Source organism: Vollenhovia emeryi, unplaced genomic scaffold, assembly GCF_000949405.1.
Source record: "Vollenhovia emeryi isolate VEMERY1.0 unplaced genomic scaffold, V.emery_V1.0 DF939215.1, whole genome shotgun sequence".
NCBI lineage: Eukaryota > Metazoa > Arthropoda > Insecta > Hymenoptera > Formicidae > Vollenhovia > Vollenhovia emeryi.
In genome coordinates, this window is record NW_011967151.1 from 96,948 (window position 1) to 116,140 (window position 19,193).

A 19,193-nucleotide genomic window follows, 5' to 3' on the forward strand; every position below is an offset into this window, starting at 1 on the left:
TCAGCATATGTGTGAATTTCGAGTATGATACCCATATTGTTCTGGAAAATTTTTCTATCGGCCGTACGCTCGAAGATAATCGAAGAGAGAGAGAACATTCATCTTATTGTTAGTGCGATATGAGATACGATCGCGTGAGAAACGTGATCCCGCGTGAGAAAACGTCGCCCCAGCAGCAAGTGACAACACTTTGCCACACATTGTATCCTGCCACGTTTTTACGATTGTAGCTCGCTCGGGTAAAAGCCAATTTCCTCGCCATTCCATCTATTTAGTAATCAAAATTTCATATTTCCTTATGCGACCTTTTCGAAGAATTGATTACTTATAGAAATTTTAAGCTTATTCGAGCTTTAATCCAAATGCTTCAAGAAACGTACGAACAGTACAGTCAAGAAATTACTACATTACTTTATCATTATATCACGCACTTATATTATTGTCCGTGATGTTCGTGATGTATCAGTGACGGTGATTTGGATTCAGCGACTTGCAAGACGGCTCAAGTTTACAGATGACGAATCGGCAATAATTGTTATAACTTTAGAAGGAGAAGTAAACAGGATTGAACGGCCCGAATGCGGGACTGTGCCGGAAGAGACTGTGTGTGAACACGTCCATTAAAAAACAAGGAAACAATATTTATTATCACTGATACTGACGGAAATTCACGGCACTGAACGGACACGTCACGGATATGTGTAAATGAACCTTAAAACGTACGCGGGGGGAAAAAATTGCTATTGAATTAAACAAAACTGAAGTTGCTTGAATTGAACGTCACGAGCTGCCACAAACATAAATAATCCACTCAATTGTATTTGCTTTGCACCCTCAGAAAAGATTTCTGTTACCGAGACAAAAAATATTCTTGACGCATTTGCATTTCTCACGACCTCATTTAGTATAAAAATAAGATTGACTTACTATATCGAGACAAGAGTAACTTATATAAATGTAAGTATATTCGTGCGTTTAGAATAAATTTTCCCTCCATCTTACAATGCACGAAGTTGGCACCGCAATATTCGACAAAAGACAATTCTATCAAGTGTAACAGCATTAGATCCGAAAATTTTTTCTGTGGGTTCACCACTGCGATTTTCAGTGGTATACTTACAACTGTAAATCAGTGATTATTCACTGTTTTCAGTGATAATCCACTGATCGACTTTTAGAGAGTGATAAAAATGAGAAAACAACTTCGCTAATGTAATTCCAATCTGCTATAGCACGCACCGAGTCCTCACTAAACATAATACAATATTAATAGAGGAAAGTTCCCTATTACGAGACAAGCTTGTAATGTGAGCTAGCATATCCTCAGAAAGAATTTCTGTTACCGAGACAAACAATATTCTTGACGCATTTATATTTCTCACAACCTCATTTAGTATAAAAATAAGACGATATCAAAATAAAATCAATAATTCTTCTTCTCCTCTATCGAAAAAAGATAGACTTGCTATATCGAGACAAGAATAACTTTTATAAATGTAAGTTTACATATTTTTGCGTTAAGAATAAATTTTTCTTTCAACGCACGAAGTTGGCACCGCGATATTCGACAAAAGACAATTCTAAATTTTCGAATTTTTTATTTAAGATTAAATATTCCTTTCTCTATAATAAATATGATTAGCGCTATATCGATCCTATTTTATAATACATTGAAGTGTAATAGCATTGGATCCGGATATTTTTTCTGTGGGTGTGAATTGTAATTTTAAGCATTGAACTAAATATCCAGATTATTAAGACACCTATCTCTTGTTTTGCATTCGTTAATACTGATGTTGTTTCAACGATTTTATTTCAATTACACTTGATCTTGTTGATGCAACATCATTTTTTTCCGTGTACGAAAGGAATTTATGAAAATTGCGATGGGCAAGGTATTCCATATACAACTTACACGACTAAACTTGCGTGAAGGACTCGAAGAATAAATAAGATGGTTTATAAAATTAAAGCGTTTTTTCCATGACTAACATTCGTTCGCGCATACTATCCACCTCTTTCCGTGTGCATAAAAATCGCTTCAATTATTAGTCTAATAAATCGCAGACTGAGAGATTCGTCGATATCGTCGGAAACTTGGAAACTGTGCGTCTCGATTCCGTGACTTTTGCGCAATGTTTCCCCGGTGTCGAGTGCGGGCCGCGATATTTCACTCATTAAGAATTTCCAAGGATGAAAAATGGCTTTATTTTCTCGCGCATATTGCCACCCCTCGGCGCGACGGGCCCTTCGTCTCGCGTGCGTGCCATAAATAAAGTGACGGTCGCAGTAATTTCAGCCACGCACGATTGGGAGCTGCGACGACTCCCCCGCCCGGGCGACACCCGTCGGTATTAATTATTCGTAGCTGTTAGTTTTTGCTGAACGCAGCGTTCCGCATTACGAGTGTCGCGAGCGTACCCGAGCAAGAGCGACGAGCAAGGACACGCGTGTTCATTACCGCCGAAAACTGCATCGCCCGTACGTTTCCCACCGCGTCGAAGTTTGCAGATGCAATTCGTCGAAAATTAATTAAATATCGCGCGTTCGGAAGCATGGAGGAGGGAGAACGTGGATTCTCGCGTAATTAAAAATTCTAGTGCTTTTCTACATGACACTCGGCCGTCTCGTCCCGGTGTTCGAATAGCGAAAGGCTTAACCGGCCTGCGTATTCCAGCCGCGTCTGCGTTTCGCGGGTTCTCTCCCTCTCGTCGAGCAGCCGTCGGGTGCATCCAAGTCACGCGCGTTCGAAATAACGTAATCCGAGGGACCAATACATGCCAATTAATATTCCGTATCGGGCTACCCGCCGACAGATCGGTAGTACGAGATCCGACGCGCCGTACTTTCGCACGATACAATGGGCGTTGCGCAACACGGAGCTCGAGTTAGAATTTCGCCGGTTTCGAGGAAACGTTGTCGTGGGGACAAAGGGAGAAAGGAGGATCCGAGGCGCGGGGAAACTATCGGCGATGACTCGGGAGGAAGAAAGCAGCCGCATCGCTTCCGTCTGGCTGGGATCCAATTCGAAGAATAATTGTTTTTCGTTGCGGCGGACGGTAAAAGTGCGAGAGGTTTTCCCGTTGTTCGATTCCCTCGTCGCGAGACAAGGATCTACCCTGTAATGAACTCGGCTGCGTTGTCATATTTTAGTTACGTATCACGCGCGATTTAATTTCGCCGATTCACGCGGGTTTCCGACAATAATTCTCTTCTCGCGAGCTAAGCATCCCAAGACTCCCTCGGCCGCGGTTGACTCGTTTGACGGAACACACTCTGGCGAAAAAAATACAGCAACCCATTTTGGAACCCACAGTAATCGAAGAGTTTCGATTGTTCGTAACTCTAATCTTTTACGAATTTTACCCCGCGTAACTACAAATCGCAATTAGCTATTCCATCTATATCCAAGATTTTTAAGTAATACTAACCAATTCTCTCGATTAGTTCCGTCGATATTCAGTAACGCAAAGATGATTTTCACTTAAGAGGCACCAACCAAAATGTTAAGTTGCTTAACTACAAAAAAACGGTCAACATTTTTCCCAGAATAGAGTTACGAACAATCAAAATAATTCGATTACTAATTGTAGGCCCCAAAATGGGTTGCTGTCTTTTTTTTCCCCCCCGGAGCAGAGACGAGATTTCCTTAGACTCCGGACTTAAACATCTCGAGGTGGATTTGCGCGAGAGATCCAACGTCTCCGCGTCCCTGTCGTCGCCTCGCGCGGCAGACGTAGAAAACGCAATTCGCGACCGACGTCGCATTTGCGCTTTGAAAATTTTCAAGACGAGCTCCCCTTAGATCGGGCACGCGTGCCTCGCCAATTTTTCAATCGCGTTTCGCACTGACAGGATTAATAAAGCGCGCCGAGCCATGCTCCACCGCCGCGCCGCGCCGCGCCGCAGCGCGAGCAGAGTTTCCAGACTCATTTCATGCAGAATCGAATTGGATTTCCAGGTCGGGGCCGGTGTGTATAACTGTGTGTAATCCACGAGAGGGTGGGAGCGACAGAGACGGTGATAGACGGAGGACCGGGAGGAGGGGGGGAGGAATATGCGGCTGGGCCCTTTGATGTGCGCCGCCGGCTCGGAGCGCCGCGGCGCTCTCTTTCAGCGAGCGCGCTGCACTTTGTTACATCGACGCTAAATAATCGGTTTATAAAAATTCATGACGAGACTAGTGAGGCGGGTTTATATCTGGCACCACTCGGACCACACGGTTTTCCCTCCACTATTTCGCGTCATCCCCCTATTCCCTTCGCATCTCTCGCGCCGCAATATCGCCGGCCGGGCGATATGACGAGAGCTCGCGAATTAAAAGAGAGCGAGCGTATATATTCGTGTAGAATATTCCGTGGGATAGAATTTCTACCGGGGATAAATGGGGAAAGGCAGAGTCGAGAAGAGTTATGTAAAAATTCATGACTCGTTCCATGTTTTCAAACTTGACGTTTCTCGAAAAGATCGAACAATTTTTCCGGCTTTAATTTCATGCAGCATTTTAGCCGCGTCAAAACATGTAACATTTCACGATGTAGACGCGCGTAATAAAAATATATATATATGTATATATATTGTTCAACGTAATCGTACCGTTGTCATGAAACGTACCGGTAAAGAGTTAAATGATACATGACGAAATTATTCAGATAGAAACAATATGTGTGCGTACGCGCGCGTGTACACATGTGCGTAGCGCGCTGAATAAGGTAGTGACGCGGCATAGACCAATTGCTCCCGCAGGAGAATGCGCGGCACTGTACGGTGAATAAACAGAGTCCCATTGTTAACCTCGATATACACGTATTTAAAATATTTTCATAAACGATTTCGTGCGCGCGTACAAATCGTAGAAAAAAAAAAGTACGAAAGCACAAGCGATAGGAATAGGGAACACGGGCAACAGAAATAACTAAATTCCAACTTACCAGAAACCGTGTATCAACGCACAATGGAACATGGAATAGGCAATAGAAACAGAACTTCCGACGGGTTGAATTTCTGTTCCCTATTCCTTGTACCTGACCTACCTGACCAATCGCAGTTGAGACTGGGCCAGGCACGTAGTTTCAAAAAGCAGATGATTGGACAGCAACTCCTATTGCCAACGAATCATCGTGTCTTGGCATTACATAGGTCTCTATTCCGTATTTCTATTCCTCATTCCTATTGCCTGTGCTTACCTATTGTGTGATAGGCTTTACGGTTTTGCCGGGACATTTTCAGTGGTTGCCGAAAACAAGCTGTCCGCAGGAAGGCGCGTGTGTAACAGAGAGAGAGAGAGAGCTTCAAGGGGCAGGGGAAAAAAAGAGCTTTTTGTGACGAGCCGCGCGGTGTCCCACGAAAAATACGTACACCTCTAATCGACTCCTCGAAAAAGCCACCGTGCATCGTTATAGCCGCATGTGCGATACACCCCCTATATCTCCCCCCCCCCGTCCTCGGAAACGCGCGAGGTAACGCACGCGCTCCACCCGCGTGAAATTAAATTAGAAGGAAAATATTCGGAGAGAGCCGGCCAGGCGCTTTTGTACGTGCGGCGAGATGGCAAGAGATAAAAGCCGCGTATGTAGACGCGCGTGGTGCACGCGTGCGTGTATCGCTGCTCCCGCGGCAGAGGATATATTCGCGCTGGCACGTTCGAGTGGCGCAACCGCTAAAAACGTACCAATGCCCCTCCCCCCCCTCCTTCCCTCCAGGCTCTATCGTCCGCTCAATCTTCAACCCTCGACCGTATTCCCTTTCCCCCACGATTCGTCTTTGTCGGGACGTTTCAGACATACCGCGTTATCTCCCATTCTCTTTTCGCGTTCTTCCGCACGCGGTCGTTCGCGCAATCGTGACGACGCATCGAAAAACGCAACGAGACAACGCCGTTGTCTCGCGCGGTTCCGCGAGTTCGATTCGAATTTTAAATTTCCGGGGGCTAATTTGATTACGCCACGCGAAAGCTACATTATTTTCGCATTAAAGTAACGCGAAAATATAGCACGAGAACGGTACACGGAGGGACCGATACGGTTACCACGTGTCTAATTAGGGTTGGCGCAACCCCGATAAATAGTAATATTTGGGACGGCTGTATCTGTGCTTGTCATACCCCACATAGGTACAATAAGTAGTGAAGACAACTATATGCGTTTTGTGCAGCAAACTTAGAGCCAATTTCACAAACGTCGGTTAACTGTTAACCAGAGTTCAGTCAACTCCCTATCGTTTTCTATCTTGTTCTCTAAAAAGATACGGAGTATCAATTAACCTTCGGTCAGGAGTTAACCGACGTTTATGAAACTGGCCCTTAGTGAAGGTTGCAACGCAAAACACTATAGATGCACCTACTATTTACATGGCAACATTTTCATTTTAAAATTCCAAATTTTATTAGACCACAGTCAATGCAGCCAATTTATTGCGAAAAATATTGCCCGGGCGTCTCAGCAATTCGACCACCGAGGCGTATGATAATATTTGTCGCAATAACAATATAAAGATGTTATCTACGCGTCTATTTTCCGACTTTAACCCTGGCTGAGGTAATATTTTTCGCAATAAATGTTCTGCATTGACAGATAAATTGACAAATGTGGTCCAGCTGTGGTGGAATAAAATTTGGATTTTTAGTATTAAACTGGCAATTTGAAGAAACTAATTTTAATTTTAGTTATTTTTGCCTTAGCCGGCCTTTCCGTGTACATGAAATGATTAATTTCATTAATCGCGCTGTTAAATCCGCCCGAAAATCAATGTAACGAACGACTCTCTTCTCGGTTGCAGTTCTCTTGATGCGAGGCCTCGCAGCGACGGAGCCGGCCACGTCGAACGCGACCAGCGTCGTTCCGGTGGACGGCGGGGACGACTTGCTGGCGAACATGAACCTCACGACGTTCAAGGAGAGATACCGAAGATTGATACCCTACATGACGTTCTACGTCGCCAACAATTACCTGAACGCTCAGGCCGCGTTGGCGCAGAATTATGCGGACGAGCTGTCGGGCGGCACCCAGCTTCGAAGACCTCCGTCCCAGCAGCAGCAGCAGCAGCCTCTGATTCGGCTCGTTAGCGTGCCGAGGCGGGGCGGTAACAAGTACCGCGTCGGTTCGCCCGACCAAGACCAGAAATTCATCCCGTCCGTGCAATTCGATCCCAGAAACATCGGGGGCGATAACGATTACTTCGCGCCGGTCAAGTACAACGCCAAGGTCAACTACGCCGAGTACTCCACCCCGGCCTACGAGCTCTATCGGGTGCAGAAGACCTACCCCCAAATTACCACGCCTGCCAGTCATATCCTCAACAAGGAAAATCGATACTTCATCACCGCGCGACCCCTGCAACCCTCCGCTGCCGTGGTCAAGAAACCGCTGCTCGGCAACCCGCAGGACGATTACGATCAGGATTACACGGCGAGGCCGAACACCGTCGTTAATTACCCCAATAAGGAATTCGAGGGGCTGAGATACATCCCGTTGCCGGTGCACGCGAGCGTGCTGCAACAGCAGCAGCAGCAGCAGCCGCCAGCAAAGCCGTCGGTCGTCTCCCTTTATCGCAAGCCGAGCGTGAATCTCAACAATCTGATTGAGAGTTTCCAGCTGTCCGAGCGACTGCCGGAAACGCTCAACAAAGACAACATCGACAGCAGCATCAAAACGCTCGTGGAGATACTTAATATTCTGCATAATACGCGGCAGGAAAATTTTCCGCAGCCGCAGGGACCCCCGTTACCGCCGCCCCCGCCGCCCCCGCCCTCGCCCTCGGCGCCCAGAGTGATCGGCTACGACGTTTACAAGCCGAAAATATACACGCGGCCGAAGGTGATCACCGAGACGAGATTTCAAGTGACACCGAGCCCTCTGGTCATCACCGAGGATCCCGAGCGATACAAGACGACGGACGAGAATGTGCAAATTAAACCGTCGCTGCAGCCGGACTACAGCTTGAACCACGTCAAGGACGACAAGGTGGAATACTACATCCCCTACGTTCAGGACATCTCGGACGAGCCTAAGCGACAAGGCCCCAAGCCGAGCTCCACGCCTAGCGCTCCCACCACCGTTCCGTACGAGCACTCGTACGAGATCACGGAGGACCTGAGCGACGACGTCCTGCAGGACGAACGGTACACCCTGCCCATCTCCACCGAGGCGTCCACGAGTCAGGAGTACGTGGCGCCGAACGAAGTTACGCGCCCGGGGCCGAAAATGCCGCTGCCGGCGCTCAAGTACGGCGCGACGCGCGGAAAGCCCAACGTCGATTACCCGGCCTACGCGACTATACCGGAAACCAAATTCAGTTGCAAGGATCAGAGATACAAAGGGTTCTTCGGCGACCCGGCGACCGGATGCCAGGTGAGCGCGTTATAATTCTCGTAGATTTAACATTCGCGATTCGATACGCTGACTTCTAGAATCACTTGATAACGATATTGTTCTTAGGTGTGGCATTACTGCGACCTGAATGGCGGCAAGTCGTCGTTCTTGTGTCCGAACGGCACGATATTCAGCCAGATAGCATTGACCTGCGACTGGTGGTTCAACGTAAAGTGCGAGACGACGACGCAGCTGTACGTGCTAAACGAACGACTGTATAAATACATCCTGCCAATTATGCCCAAATTCCCCGAAGACTTCACCGGCCCGGAGGTAGATCGATACTTGGAGCAGAAGTTCAAGGAGATGGAGGCGAAGATGAAGGAAAAGAAGCTGCAGGAGAAGAAGAAACAGCAGGAGGAGAAGGGCAAGCAAAAGGGCAAGTCGCAAACGGCGAACGACGACGACAACGACGACGACGGCACCAACGACGACGTGGACTCGTAATTCGAGTGTCGTGCGCCAAGTAACTTAGTCTTAACTATGTAATATCTGACTCGTTGCCATTGTAAATGAAAAGGAAAAAATACGTCGCGGGTTGTAGGGCCGCGACTCTGCGGCGACGAGCCTTGCAATCCCGAAAAAGTGCAATATGATAGAGTTACGTGTGATTTGAGCATAGAGCAAATCACATCGCGCGTAAAATAAGCTAGATTATCTCACGGTCTTTGTACGGGTATGAAATGGCTGATGATATTAAGTATTTCTCTTATATCCCCTCTAGTCATATGCGTATACTATTGTGTACTATTTATCACGGAAAGCGCCCGCCCGCCTTACGCGGAGCTTCATTTCTCTCTCGGTCTACACCAGAATGGTCCAATTGAGTCATAGATTTCCATCGTAACAAGTCGTAATTTTCCAAGCAGATCATTTTCCAAATAGCGTAAACAACACTAATTAACGCTCTCTCTCTCTCTCTCCGATACACTGGTTATACTTGTAAACCAAAATTTAATAATTGGTCGAAAGTCATTTACGAGAGATACGATATTATTAATATTCGATATCAATTCAACGTAAAATTCCTACAACTGTGCTGAATCGTACCAAATTTGTACGTCTCAATAGCAAATAGTAACATTTATAGAAGTACCGTTTCGCGTTGAAAATGTAATGAAAATATTTCCACCGCGAATATCCCACTCGTAGAAAAATCGCCTAGGTTTCGCCATCTATCTATAACTATTTTACCCCAATCGATATATAAAATATGGTTCCCGAATTTATATATAGCTCGTTTATATTTAAAATATGCGCTTCTATTATGTATCGGCGTGAATATGACTAGAACTTATTTATAATTTATCAGAAATGGTTTAAAAAAGAAATTAACGTTAAAAGAACGAGCGACACCATTCGCGTTGAACGATATCGCCAAATGACCATACGTCAATCTTTCTACGCGTACCTAATATCTTGTTAAAAGTATTAATAAAGAAATTTATTTATTTATCACTTCCTGGCGTCTACGTAACAGTCGAGCGAGCGCCTCGCCAGGAGAAATATTTACTGAACATGCAGACTCACCTCTTTCGTCTGGCAAACTCGCAGCAGCGTATCCTCGATGCGCCTGAACGTTTCGTTGAACTCGGGCAGCAGGCTCTCGTTCTGCCAATAGAGCACAAGTCGTTTAAGCTTCTCGCAACAATGCGTAATAAAACTTTTTGTACAATTCGAACAACGTCACTAACCTTCTCCGACAACGCCACGAAACGGTGCAGTTTGTGCGAGATCAGAGTGCAATTTGAGCAACAGGCCACGCTACAGTCGTTACAAAAATAGCCCAATGCTTCAGTGCAAGTCGGAGAACAACTGTTCAAGATCGCAGCAGGAGTGTGGGGCCCTCCGTCGTATATCGGGATCTGTGTGTGACTCTGCAACGCCCTTCCATGGATCTGAAAGCAAGGTGGAACCGAAGTCGTGAGATATCACAAGTGTAATTCGTCTGGTCGTTAGATACTCGGTTCACGAAATGCCAGCTTACTTTTGAGTAGCAGGCAAAACAGTAGAGGACCATGCATTGCGGACAGTTTACATTAGCTCGCTTCCCACACTCGTGGCAACAACCTACAACCAAAGACGCACATGTTATAGACGTTCGTTTTCCTCTTCTCAAAGAGATGAGCTGCTCTCACCCCAACAGGCTACATTCTCTAACCTTGCTGCGCTATCTGACGTAAGTGCGTGGGCAGTTTGTGGCGAAACAGAAACTGTTCGTCGTCATTCTCCATTGGGCGATGGTAGGACGAGACGAGCAGTCCCAGCGCGTATAGATTCAACGGTAGCGGGTACTTGCAATTCTCCAGAGTCTTATTGCACGTAGGGCACTGTTTAGTTCTGCCCTTGGACACGCTTATGCATCTGTTACATATTGGGTGTCCGCAATCCAACAACAAGGGTATCTGAGTTCCTCTCAGCATCGACCCGCTGAGATTCGCTAGATCTGCAACAATTTCGACAAGGTTCTCTCCACGTTTCGGCTAGTGGCTAATTTATTATACAATTAACTCGTCGTACGAGTAACATACAAGCTGCACAGTTTTCTGCTTACATCTAGCAAGGGACAACAGAGCAGGGGACTGCGCCAGTTGTATTTTTATTCGGACAATACGGCATGCAAGACACCGCTCTGAGATTTGCTGTCGAAATACTTCAATATCTATCGGGACTGAACGCTCTCAGGCCTCGACATCTAAAATAACAACTGTACACGTATCCTCTTGATAAAAAGAGACGCGGGGGTGCAAGCGAGACAGAAAACGTGAAGCTCGACGAATTGGCAAGATTTCGCGACAGCCCCCCCCCCCCCCGGATTGTCCCGTCGCGAAACCGCGTGCGACGGGTCCGCGTGTCGCGGGCGCGGAGTAAACGCGGAGGGAGGCGACGCACGGGCGCCGCGAGAGTGCCGGCTACAACGGACACATGGGGGATTCTAACCTCTCCAGCGCGCACGTTCCTCGCTCACGCGGGCACGCCGTGCGATCGGCATGAACGTTCGCCGTGCGCACGGCAAGCCTCTCCCCCCCTCCCCCCGCCCGGGACGTTTTTACAAGCAGCGACTCGCAATCTCCAGAGTGCCCGGCGTTCATCGTCGCGCCGGGCGCGCGAATCGATAGCGGCGACGTCGCCACGTCCCGGCGTCTTACCTGGCACGTAAAACTTGCTCTTGCAGAGGACGCAGGTCACGTTCCTCAGCTTCGTGCCGGGGACCTGGAAGCAGGTCGGCGCCGGCCGGTCGTACGGGCTCCTGACGCGCGACATCTCCGCGATCGCCGGGTACATGCCTGGGCGCGGGGACGCGGCTGCTGATTCCGCGCGACGAGAGTGCACCGGCGACGAGACGGCCGTGGACCGACGGCACGCGGACGCGAAGAACGTGAACTCGCGTTTGAAACCGCCCGAGAACCTGCCGCTGCTCCGCTAGTACTCTTTACCCGTCAACCCTCGCGCGCAACTCCTTAGCCCCCGGCGCCCGCCCCTTCCGTTTAGGTTTACGTTTGTTGTTATTAGACGACTGTGTGCGACTTGAATGTCACGGTCGTTGATCGGCGATTTCGTACGTACGGGCGGACCGGCGACGACTGGTTAGCGGTGAGGGAGGGGGGAGGAGGGGGAGGTGGTTGCGATACGCGCGATGGCGCGAACGCGCCACGGTTTGACGAACGCCGCTACGAAGTTTTTAACTGCCGCCGGTGACGTGTGTCACCCCAACTTGACTTCGGGAATCCGCAGACGTTGTTATGCCCGTATCACACTAGCGATTGGCGACTGCGTCTGCGTTCGCGTTTGAAAATAGACGGCCGGTTAAACGGGAATCGCGAATCGCAATCGTCAGCAACTCCTTTCTGATTGGTCCAGAGACAATCGTAGACGCAAACGCGAACGCAGACGCAGTCGCCAATCTAGGCCGATGGCAGAGAACAATCCGTAAGCGCTTAAAGGCTGGTTTATGCAAGGCCGTACCCGTTAACTTATGTCGGAATCGGTAAAAATTAACTAATTACAGTCAATTATTCTCTTCACTTTTAACGGTGATTGGACAATTTTTACCGATTCCGGCATAAGTTAACGGTTACGGCCTTGCATAAACCAGCCTTCAGACTGCCTCGGTCGTAGACGTAGGGCAAGGCAGAGAGAAACGTAAGTCGTGAAAGGCTATTGTATACGACTTACGTTTCTCTCTGCCTTGCCAGTACCGGCGTTAGGGTGGAGCGCGGTCGGGCGATCGCCCAGGGTGCCAAGTTTGTAGGGGCGCCGTTGCCTGACTTCACCTAGTTTGAGAGCGAGAGACAGATTCCCTAAAATATAAAAACAAAATGGGGTTCGTCGTTCGATGTCATCGCCTTGTCTTTTCCCCCGCAAGAATTTTGAGCCCTTGAATTCGAATAGACGCCACGATAAACTCGCTCAGGGCGCCAACGTTGCTAAAACCGACGCTGTGCCTTGCCCTACGTCTACGACTGAGGCAGTCTTAAAGCCTCCGCGCTACAACGATTCTCGGTTCTGTCTACAATGGTCGCAGTCTTAGAATCGTAGAGTCATGGATTGGGTCGTATCGATGTATAACTGAAACCGATTTTCTGTTTTTGAGGTATTTTCCCACGATATATTCAACATATAATGACGCACGACATATAACACTATTCTCTGAATGGTCCGTCGCGGCAATAAATCGCAGTCGTGGTCGTTGGAATAGGAATTGAACCTATTCGAGCGACTACGACTACGACTGCTTTGCGACTGCTCAAGCGACCATCGATACAACTGTATGTACGACCATTGTAGGCAGAACCGAGAATCATTGTGGAGGCTTAAGCGTTTACGGATTGTTCTCTGCCAATCAGCCTTAGCCCGCCGATCTTTTGCGGCTGCCACGATTGAGCTCGACGCGTGAGTCTCTCCCGCGGGATACGAAAACTCGGCAGCGAGATCGTTAAATCGATCTCTGCCGTTCGTCGCTCCGGCCGGCGCCGCGGCGTCATTTCGCCAATTTCGCGAGACAGCGGAGCTTGACTCGATATTGTCGATCGACCGGCGGAAACAGCGATACATTTACCGATTCTAACGCGTTGAGTGCCGCGAGGATCTCGCGGAAACTTGGAATTACCTGGATTGAAAACGCCCGAGCCCCCGAGCCCCCGAGAAATCGGAAGACCGCTCCGTCGCCACAGGCTGCGAAACACAAGAAAGTACAGGCGGCGAAAGTTAAGTGATAATTGAACCAATCGCGTCGGACGTTCGTAAACAATTCGGTATTGTACCTCGGCTGCGATTGGTTGTATTTATCGATGGACGCGAACGTGTCAGGCGTAGGATGTGCGTGGCAGATACTCGGTGCGAGGAAAATATGCGACGCAAGCATTCTTCGGAGAGAAAAAGAGGAGTACCGGGATAGCTGGCGCGACTTCGAATCCAGACAGCACAGAGAGCTCGAGAGAAATTCTTTTTGAACCCCCGAATTATGAAATTAATCGCTTCCTGTCTGTTCCGGTAACACCCGCAAGGGTTGAAAAAGAGTTCGCTTTCATGTCACCGATTCTATTTTTTTTCGGGTAGAAGACGAAATCCCTTGGTTTCATTTAATTTCACGAGAAATCTAAAGACGCATTTTCATGGAACCCTTTTTGAATCGTCGGAAAGAAATTCTCTCGAGTCTACTCGGAATGGATTACGCTAATTCATAAACAAACCTGACAAGTAAACCCACCGCTCAACATTTTTTATTACAATTTTGACAATGTTTGAGCACCAAATTACAACTTATTTTATTACGAATTCAACCGTATATAATAAAGCTCAAAATTGTAATAAAAAATGTTGAGTGGTGGGGTATTTTTAAAAAGTTTTAAAAAATTTTTTTCTCATAGTTTTAAAGTACTATTGAAACCATTCAACTTTTATTTAAAAACTTTTTTCTAACTCTGACATTTTCGTCAATATTCGCCCCGAAAGAGAAAGTCAAAATTTCTTCAAAGGGACACTACTTAAAACTGCGCATGGGCACGTATACAAAAATACGTGTCCTTTATTTTGAGCTGAAAAACAACATATTCAATGCTCATAAAAATCGGTGTGTCCCCACTTGAGTAGGTTTACTTGTGAGTGAAACTTATTGTCGCCAGTGCTGATTAAACATGGGGAAAATTTTTTAAAAAGTCCAGACTAGCTAAAACTTTATATTTCGATTTGAGCATCTGAAATTTGTTTCCAGATTGTACTCGAAAAGGACCCGAGAAAGAGGTCAAAACGTTGTTGTGACTTAAATAAAGATAATTCTTTGCCAGTCTGGTCGACTTTTTAAACAGTTTTCCCTGTCTAATTCATAAAGAATTGAAAAAAAGGAAATTCCCTTTGCGTTTATCAACGACCACCCGTGCTATTTGGAAATCCTTGGTCTAACCACGTAAAAATACGAGGATTTGAAATTGCGCCTGCAAGCAATTTTTGGGGCAAATTTCTGATTGGTCGCGAGTGCGCATCCACGGAAATGTTACACCTGGTACCCCTGCATCACGGGTCTAACAATAAGTTATTGTCGAACGAAAGTCGTATAAGTATATTTTTCAATTTCCCCACGGCACATCGGAAGCGCAGTAGGTATTCACCGTAATCGCGGCGAATTGTCGATCGTCGGCCGCGCCCCGCCTGCGCGCGGAAGAACCGCGAATTCAATCGGCGACGGGATTCGCGCCAAAGCGACGATCCGGCGAGCGAAGGCAGCGCGAGGCGAGGCGTATCTGCTATCAGTGCTGCTGCCTGGCGAGCGATTTGCGCGGCTCGCGCGAGCCGGCTGTACGATCGCGGTACCCGGGCGGCTCGGATTCGCGATGGCAGATGACGCTGCGATCCGATCGGCGCGGCTCTCTTTGCCGAAAACGCAAAAAAGGCGGAATATAAAGGTTAGAGTAGGGTATAATAATGCGAGCGACGGGCTACGTCGTATCCGCCTAGGTCTAGGCGCGGCTCGGCCCGGTCGCCGGTCCGTTATGATCCCACCCAGCTCGGCGATCGCGCGCGCGCGCGCGAAACCGCGCCGGGATTCCTCGCCATCTTCCGCGCGTCGTCAGGCTGCGCTCGTCCTTCCCGGCCTCGGCTGACGCCGCCACGCAACGCTGCGCTTTCGCCGCGCCGCGCCGCGCCGCGCGTCGATCCAAGTTATTATCGCGGGGCCCCCGCGACCTGCACCCTGAAAACAGCGCGCGTGACGCGCGAATTCTCGCGTCATTAATAACCGTCGGCGGCGGCGACGGTGGCGGCGGTGGCGGCCGGGAACGCGTCGATTCCCGCCTGCCGCCTGGCCGTCTGTGCCTGTCCGCCGCTGTTGATCGATCGGGCCCGTTTCCGCGCGCCTTCGTCGCACCCGAGGCGCTTCCCCGCCGAGGAAACTTTTAAATTGAACTTTGGTTGAAACGACGAATTCGCCACCGTTAGCGAATCAATTTCCTCCGGGTAGGATCTGTCCTCCGGGCGGGAGACGTACGGATTTTGTCTCTCGCCGCGGAGCGATCGCTGTCGGAGTCATTTGTCAGGCGCGTTTCTACGAAACGGAGAATCGCGCTCCGTTTGCGCTCGGGAAGAGGACGCGTATTCGTCCATTCGAGCCTCGTTACGTAAAGCTCTCCGCTCCGATGGTCGCCGCGAGCCGGCGAGTAGCGGAGGAACGCAGATCCGACCGCGTCGTGTCCTTTGAGCGCCGCGATCTCTTTACGTAATCGACGCGGAAGAGCGAGACGGAGTCGAGAGCGCGGGAGCGAGCGAGCGAGCCGAGCGAGCCCGTCTCCAGCCGCCGTCGCCGCTCCGTTGCTCGAAACAACAGTCGCGCGGCCTCTCCGGACTAGGCGAAGCGAGCGAAGGAGCGGAGCGGAGGCAAGGTCTAGGCTGGCCGGCATTCAAGGTCGCGTGCAGAGCGCAAAGCCCGGATCTATCCCCGCCCCAGATTTCTAGCGCCCTTCGCTCCTCGCTGTCACGCCGTCCCGCTCACTCGTCCCCTCCCCCTCCCGCTTCCTTCCCTCTCGCGCCACTAGAGCGGCGGAGAAGTCCTCTTTTTCTCCGTGTCTCTGTCTCTCTCTCTCTCTCCGTCTCCCTCCCGCGACGCCGCCGCCGCCACCGCCGCCGCCTCGCCGTCCCGCTCGGTCGCCCGCGAGCCGCGACCCGCGCGCGTGCAACATCGATTTAGCCATAAAAATTCCCTGCGCTCGACTCTATCACTCGGCTATTATTTCCTGCCCGGGACCGCCGGCGTGAAGAGCGGAGCGGCGCGGCGCGGCGCCGTTCCGCTCCCGGAATTCTCCGCTCTGTAAATGCGCGGCGAAGGAGGATCGGGCATCTCCGGGGCCGCATGCACGCTATCGCCGCGCGAGGAACGAGGAAGCGCGCGTCGTGCGCGCTCACGTCATACGCGTCTCTTTCGCGCGCGCGCGCGTGTGTGTGTGTGTGTGCACGCTGCGAGCGCGGAGAAGAGCGAGAGAGAGAGGGAGGAGGACAGATCCACGATTGAACGCGCGCTCCGATAAGGAAACGAACGGAAGCGAGACAAGATTCTAGCTACGTCGAAAGTCGAATCTCGCGCTCGCCTCGCTTCGCTCGCTCGCCGACCGCGAGGATGAAAGGGCGTATCAGCGATTAGGTCCCGTTACCTACCACTACATCGACGAGGCATTAGCGGGATTAGTCTTGTTCTACTCTCTGTCTCTGCTGCATATGCCGTTCGATATTATGCGCGCATGCAGCTTTCGAAATTTATTTCCCGCGAGTTGTGCAAAAAAGACACGCGGGAACAGAAAGACGCCCCGATAGGTTTGGAAGGTTCAAGAGTGAGAGAGAGAGAGAGTTCCGTTGTTCGAAAATTTTCTCACCGCGATTAAACATATCGCGGGAGTTCTATGAACGAATTACATCTTGTAATTTAAAAACTGCCAGTCTCCTCGATAGACAGTTTGGAAGCAGGGATTGAATATAAGAGATATTTTTAAGACAAAGAATTATTCATTCGAGTTATGAAGCCTACTTTGCCAACTGATCAATTCGAAGTTTGATTTCGCGAGAAATCTTTATTTTTCCGGGTCAATAAACAGGAGTTGTTTTTTGTTAATATTTTGAAAAATCGCAGATAATTTATATCTAAAAGTAAAAATAAATTGTTAACCCTTTTCCCATTTCGATAAAAATTAACCGTTAACCTTCAAGCGATTTGTATTTTAATCGGAAACAAGAGTTGTTCTGCGATTTTTTTTCTCTCAAAAAATAAAAATCCCGCGCGCTTACCTTCTATGTTTACCTAACGAAAGAGGGTCCCGAACGATATTCTAAAGTTGCCTTACATAACACCTTCATTATTAGGTGCTTATTTTATTTTTATGAGTTACCTACGTCAGTCACAGAGAGCACAATTTTTGTTTTCGTTATAAACTTATATTTTTATTTAAGTAACAAAGTTTTGATACTTCTGATCTAATCTACGTATTATTTCATGTTCAATATGTTCCATGAAATTAGATATATCATCATTTTCCATGAAAAATTAGATATATCTGTTAAACGGTTATTCTTTTTGATTTATTTACGGTCTCATTCGGTTAAGCGTGCAGAAATCCTATAAAATGTGCCACCCCAACAGTGACATACTTGTTGTTTTGTAGTCAATAAATCAGGTTGAGTTTTATTTTTGAGGGAATTACTTTTGCTTAAGAAAGAACATTTATTTTTCAGTGATTTTTTCCTCTCAAAAGTAATTCTCACGGCGTGATTTTTAAAGCAGTTGACTAGGAAATAAAAGCTGCAATTTGATGAAAATCACGAAATAATTTTAAAGAATGGACAATAAAAGTCACAGTCATGACGTGATTTCTTCTCCCGCAAAAAATAATTATCGACTTGAGTCCCTGGTTGGAAGGAGCGATGTGTTATCGCCAATCAACTGCGCAACGTTTCGGAATCTTAACACTTTCGGTTATAAATGCACTTGATAATAAGAGAGTGGCGGCGTATTTTAAAGCGTGATGGCGCGGCCTAACTAAATAATGAATAAAAGCAACGTTCGATCCGCGATGCCGACCTTACCTCCCGGGAAATAAAATACTGCTTTTTGCGACGCTAGTCGTCGAAAAATGCGACCGTAACGGACGCATAATATAAATAGCAGTAGTATTAATGCCCAGACTATCCTTGGATCCAACAGGATATTGACGAATATTTCACGTCACACCTATGATATGTGGGTCAAGCACGTGTCGTCTTTTCTGCACAAAGAATCGTACAGTTAATTTAAACCCCAAAACCCCTCCACCCCCTCTCTCTCTCTCTATCTCTTTCTGTCTCTTGTTCTGGTTCAGCTAGCCGCGACCTGGCAAAATCCAAGAGATATCACGTCTTTTTCGCCGTGAACCCGGAAACGCTTTGCCTACGCGAAGAGGCGGCGCTGGAAACGTACCGAGCGGTATATGACTACGGTAGCCTGGCTGGGTTCTAAATTCAATTCTGTTGACCTAGATTAGGTGCTACGTGACACGATGGAAGTTCGCAGTTGACTCTCTCTCTCTCTCCCTCCCTCCCTTCCTCTCCGTCTCTCTCGTTCCATCCTTCTCCCGTTTTCACCGGGCTTTCTCTCGCCCGCTCTCTCGAATGAGAGAGCTTGGTAAATTCGTTTGGTCGTTGCTCGATGCACGAGAGGCAATTAAAAGCGTAAGAGAAGATTACTCTTTACTATCAACGGCGATATCTGCCGCGTGTGCTGGTGCACGTATGATGAAAAAAATTATTTCGAGCTCCTGCAAAATACGAATGCACGTGTCAAAATCTGGAGAGGAGAGGAGCGAGCGAGCG

The 19,193-nt window shown here is 48.3% G+C and overlaps 2 protein-coding genes across 4 annotated transcripts in view; one reads left to right on the forward strand and one right to left on the reverse strand.

Moving 5' to 3' along the window:
* The window catches only part of LOC105560975, a 67,148-nt gene extending 55,050 nt beyond the window's left edge, over positions 1–12,098 (reverse strand). The window contains exons 1-6 of one of the 3 annotated variants that reach the window (XM_012010542.1): positions 11,519–11,586; positions 10,924–11,064; positions 10,531–10,815; positions 10,357–10,439; positions 10,064–10,267; positions 9,900–9,980 (exon numbers count right to left, since the gene is read on the reverse strand). In XM_012010542.1, the coding sequence (XP_011865932.1) occupies positions 9,900–9,980; positions 10,064–10,267; positions 10,357–10,439; positions 10,531–10,792 (630 nt within the window). In that variant the 5' untranslated portion in view covers positions 10,793–10,815; positions 10,924–11,064; positions 11,519–11,586. Of the gene's footprint in view, positions 1–9,899; positions 9,981–10,063; positions 10,268–10,356; positions 10,440–10,530; positions 10,816–10,923; positions 11,160–11,518 lie in introns of those variants that run through there. The other 2 variants (XM_012010540.1, XM_012010541.1) reach the window with 2 other exon arrangements.
* Positions 6,741–9,850, forward strand: LOC105560974. Its single transcript, XM_012010539.1, has 2 exons — positions 6,741–8,348; positions 8,436–9,850. The coding sequence occupies exons 1-2, from the start codon at positions 6,786–6,788 to the stop codon at positions 8,814–8,816; spliced, it is 1,944 nt and encodes a 647-aa protein (XP_011865929.1). The 5' UTR covers positions 6,741–6,785; the 3' UTR covers positions 8,817–9,850.
* Positions 12,099–19,193: the final 7,095 nt, after the last annotated feature.

Coding starts and splice junctions, on each gene's coding strand:
- LOC105560974 (XM_012010539.1), top strand. CDS start 6,786: ATGCGAGGCCTCGCAGCGACGGAGCCGGCCACGTCGAACGCGACCAGC. Junction 8,349..8,435: donor ACCCGGCGACCGGATGCCAG/GTGAGCGCGTTA, acceptor TATTGTTCTTAG/GTGTGGCATTACTGCGACCT.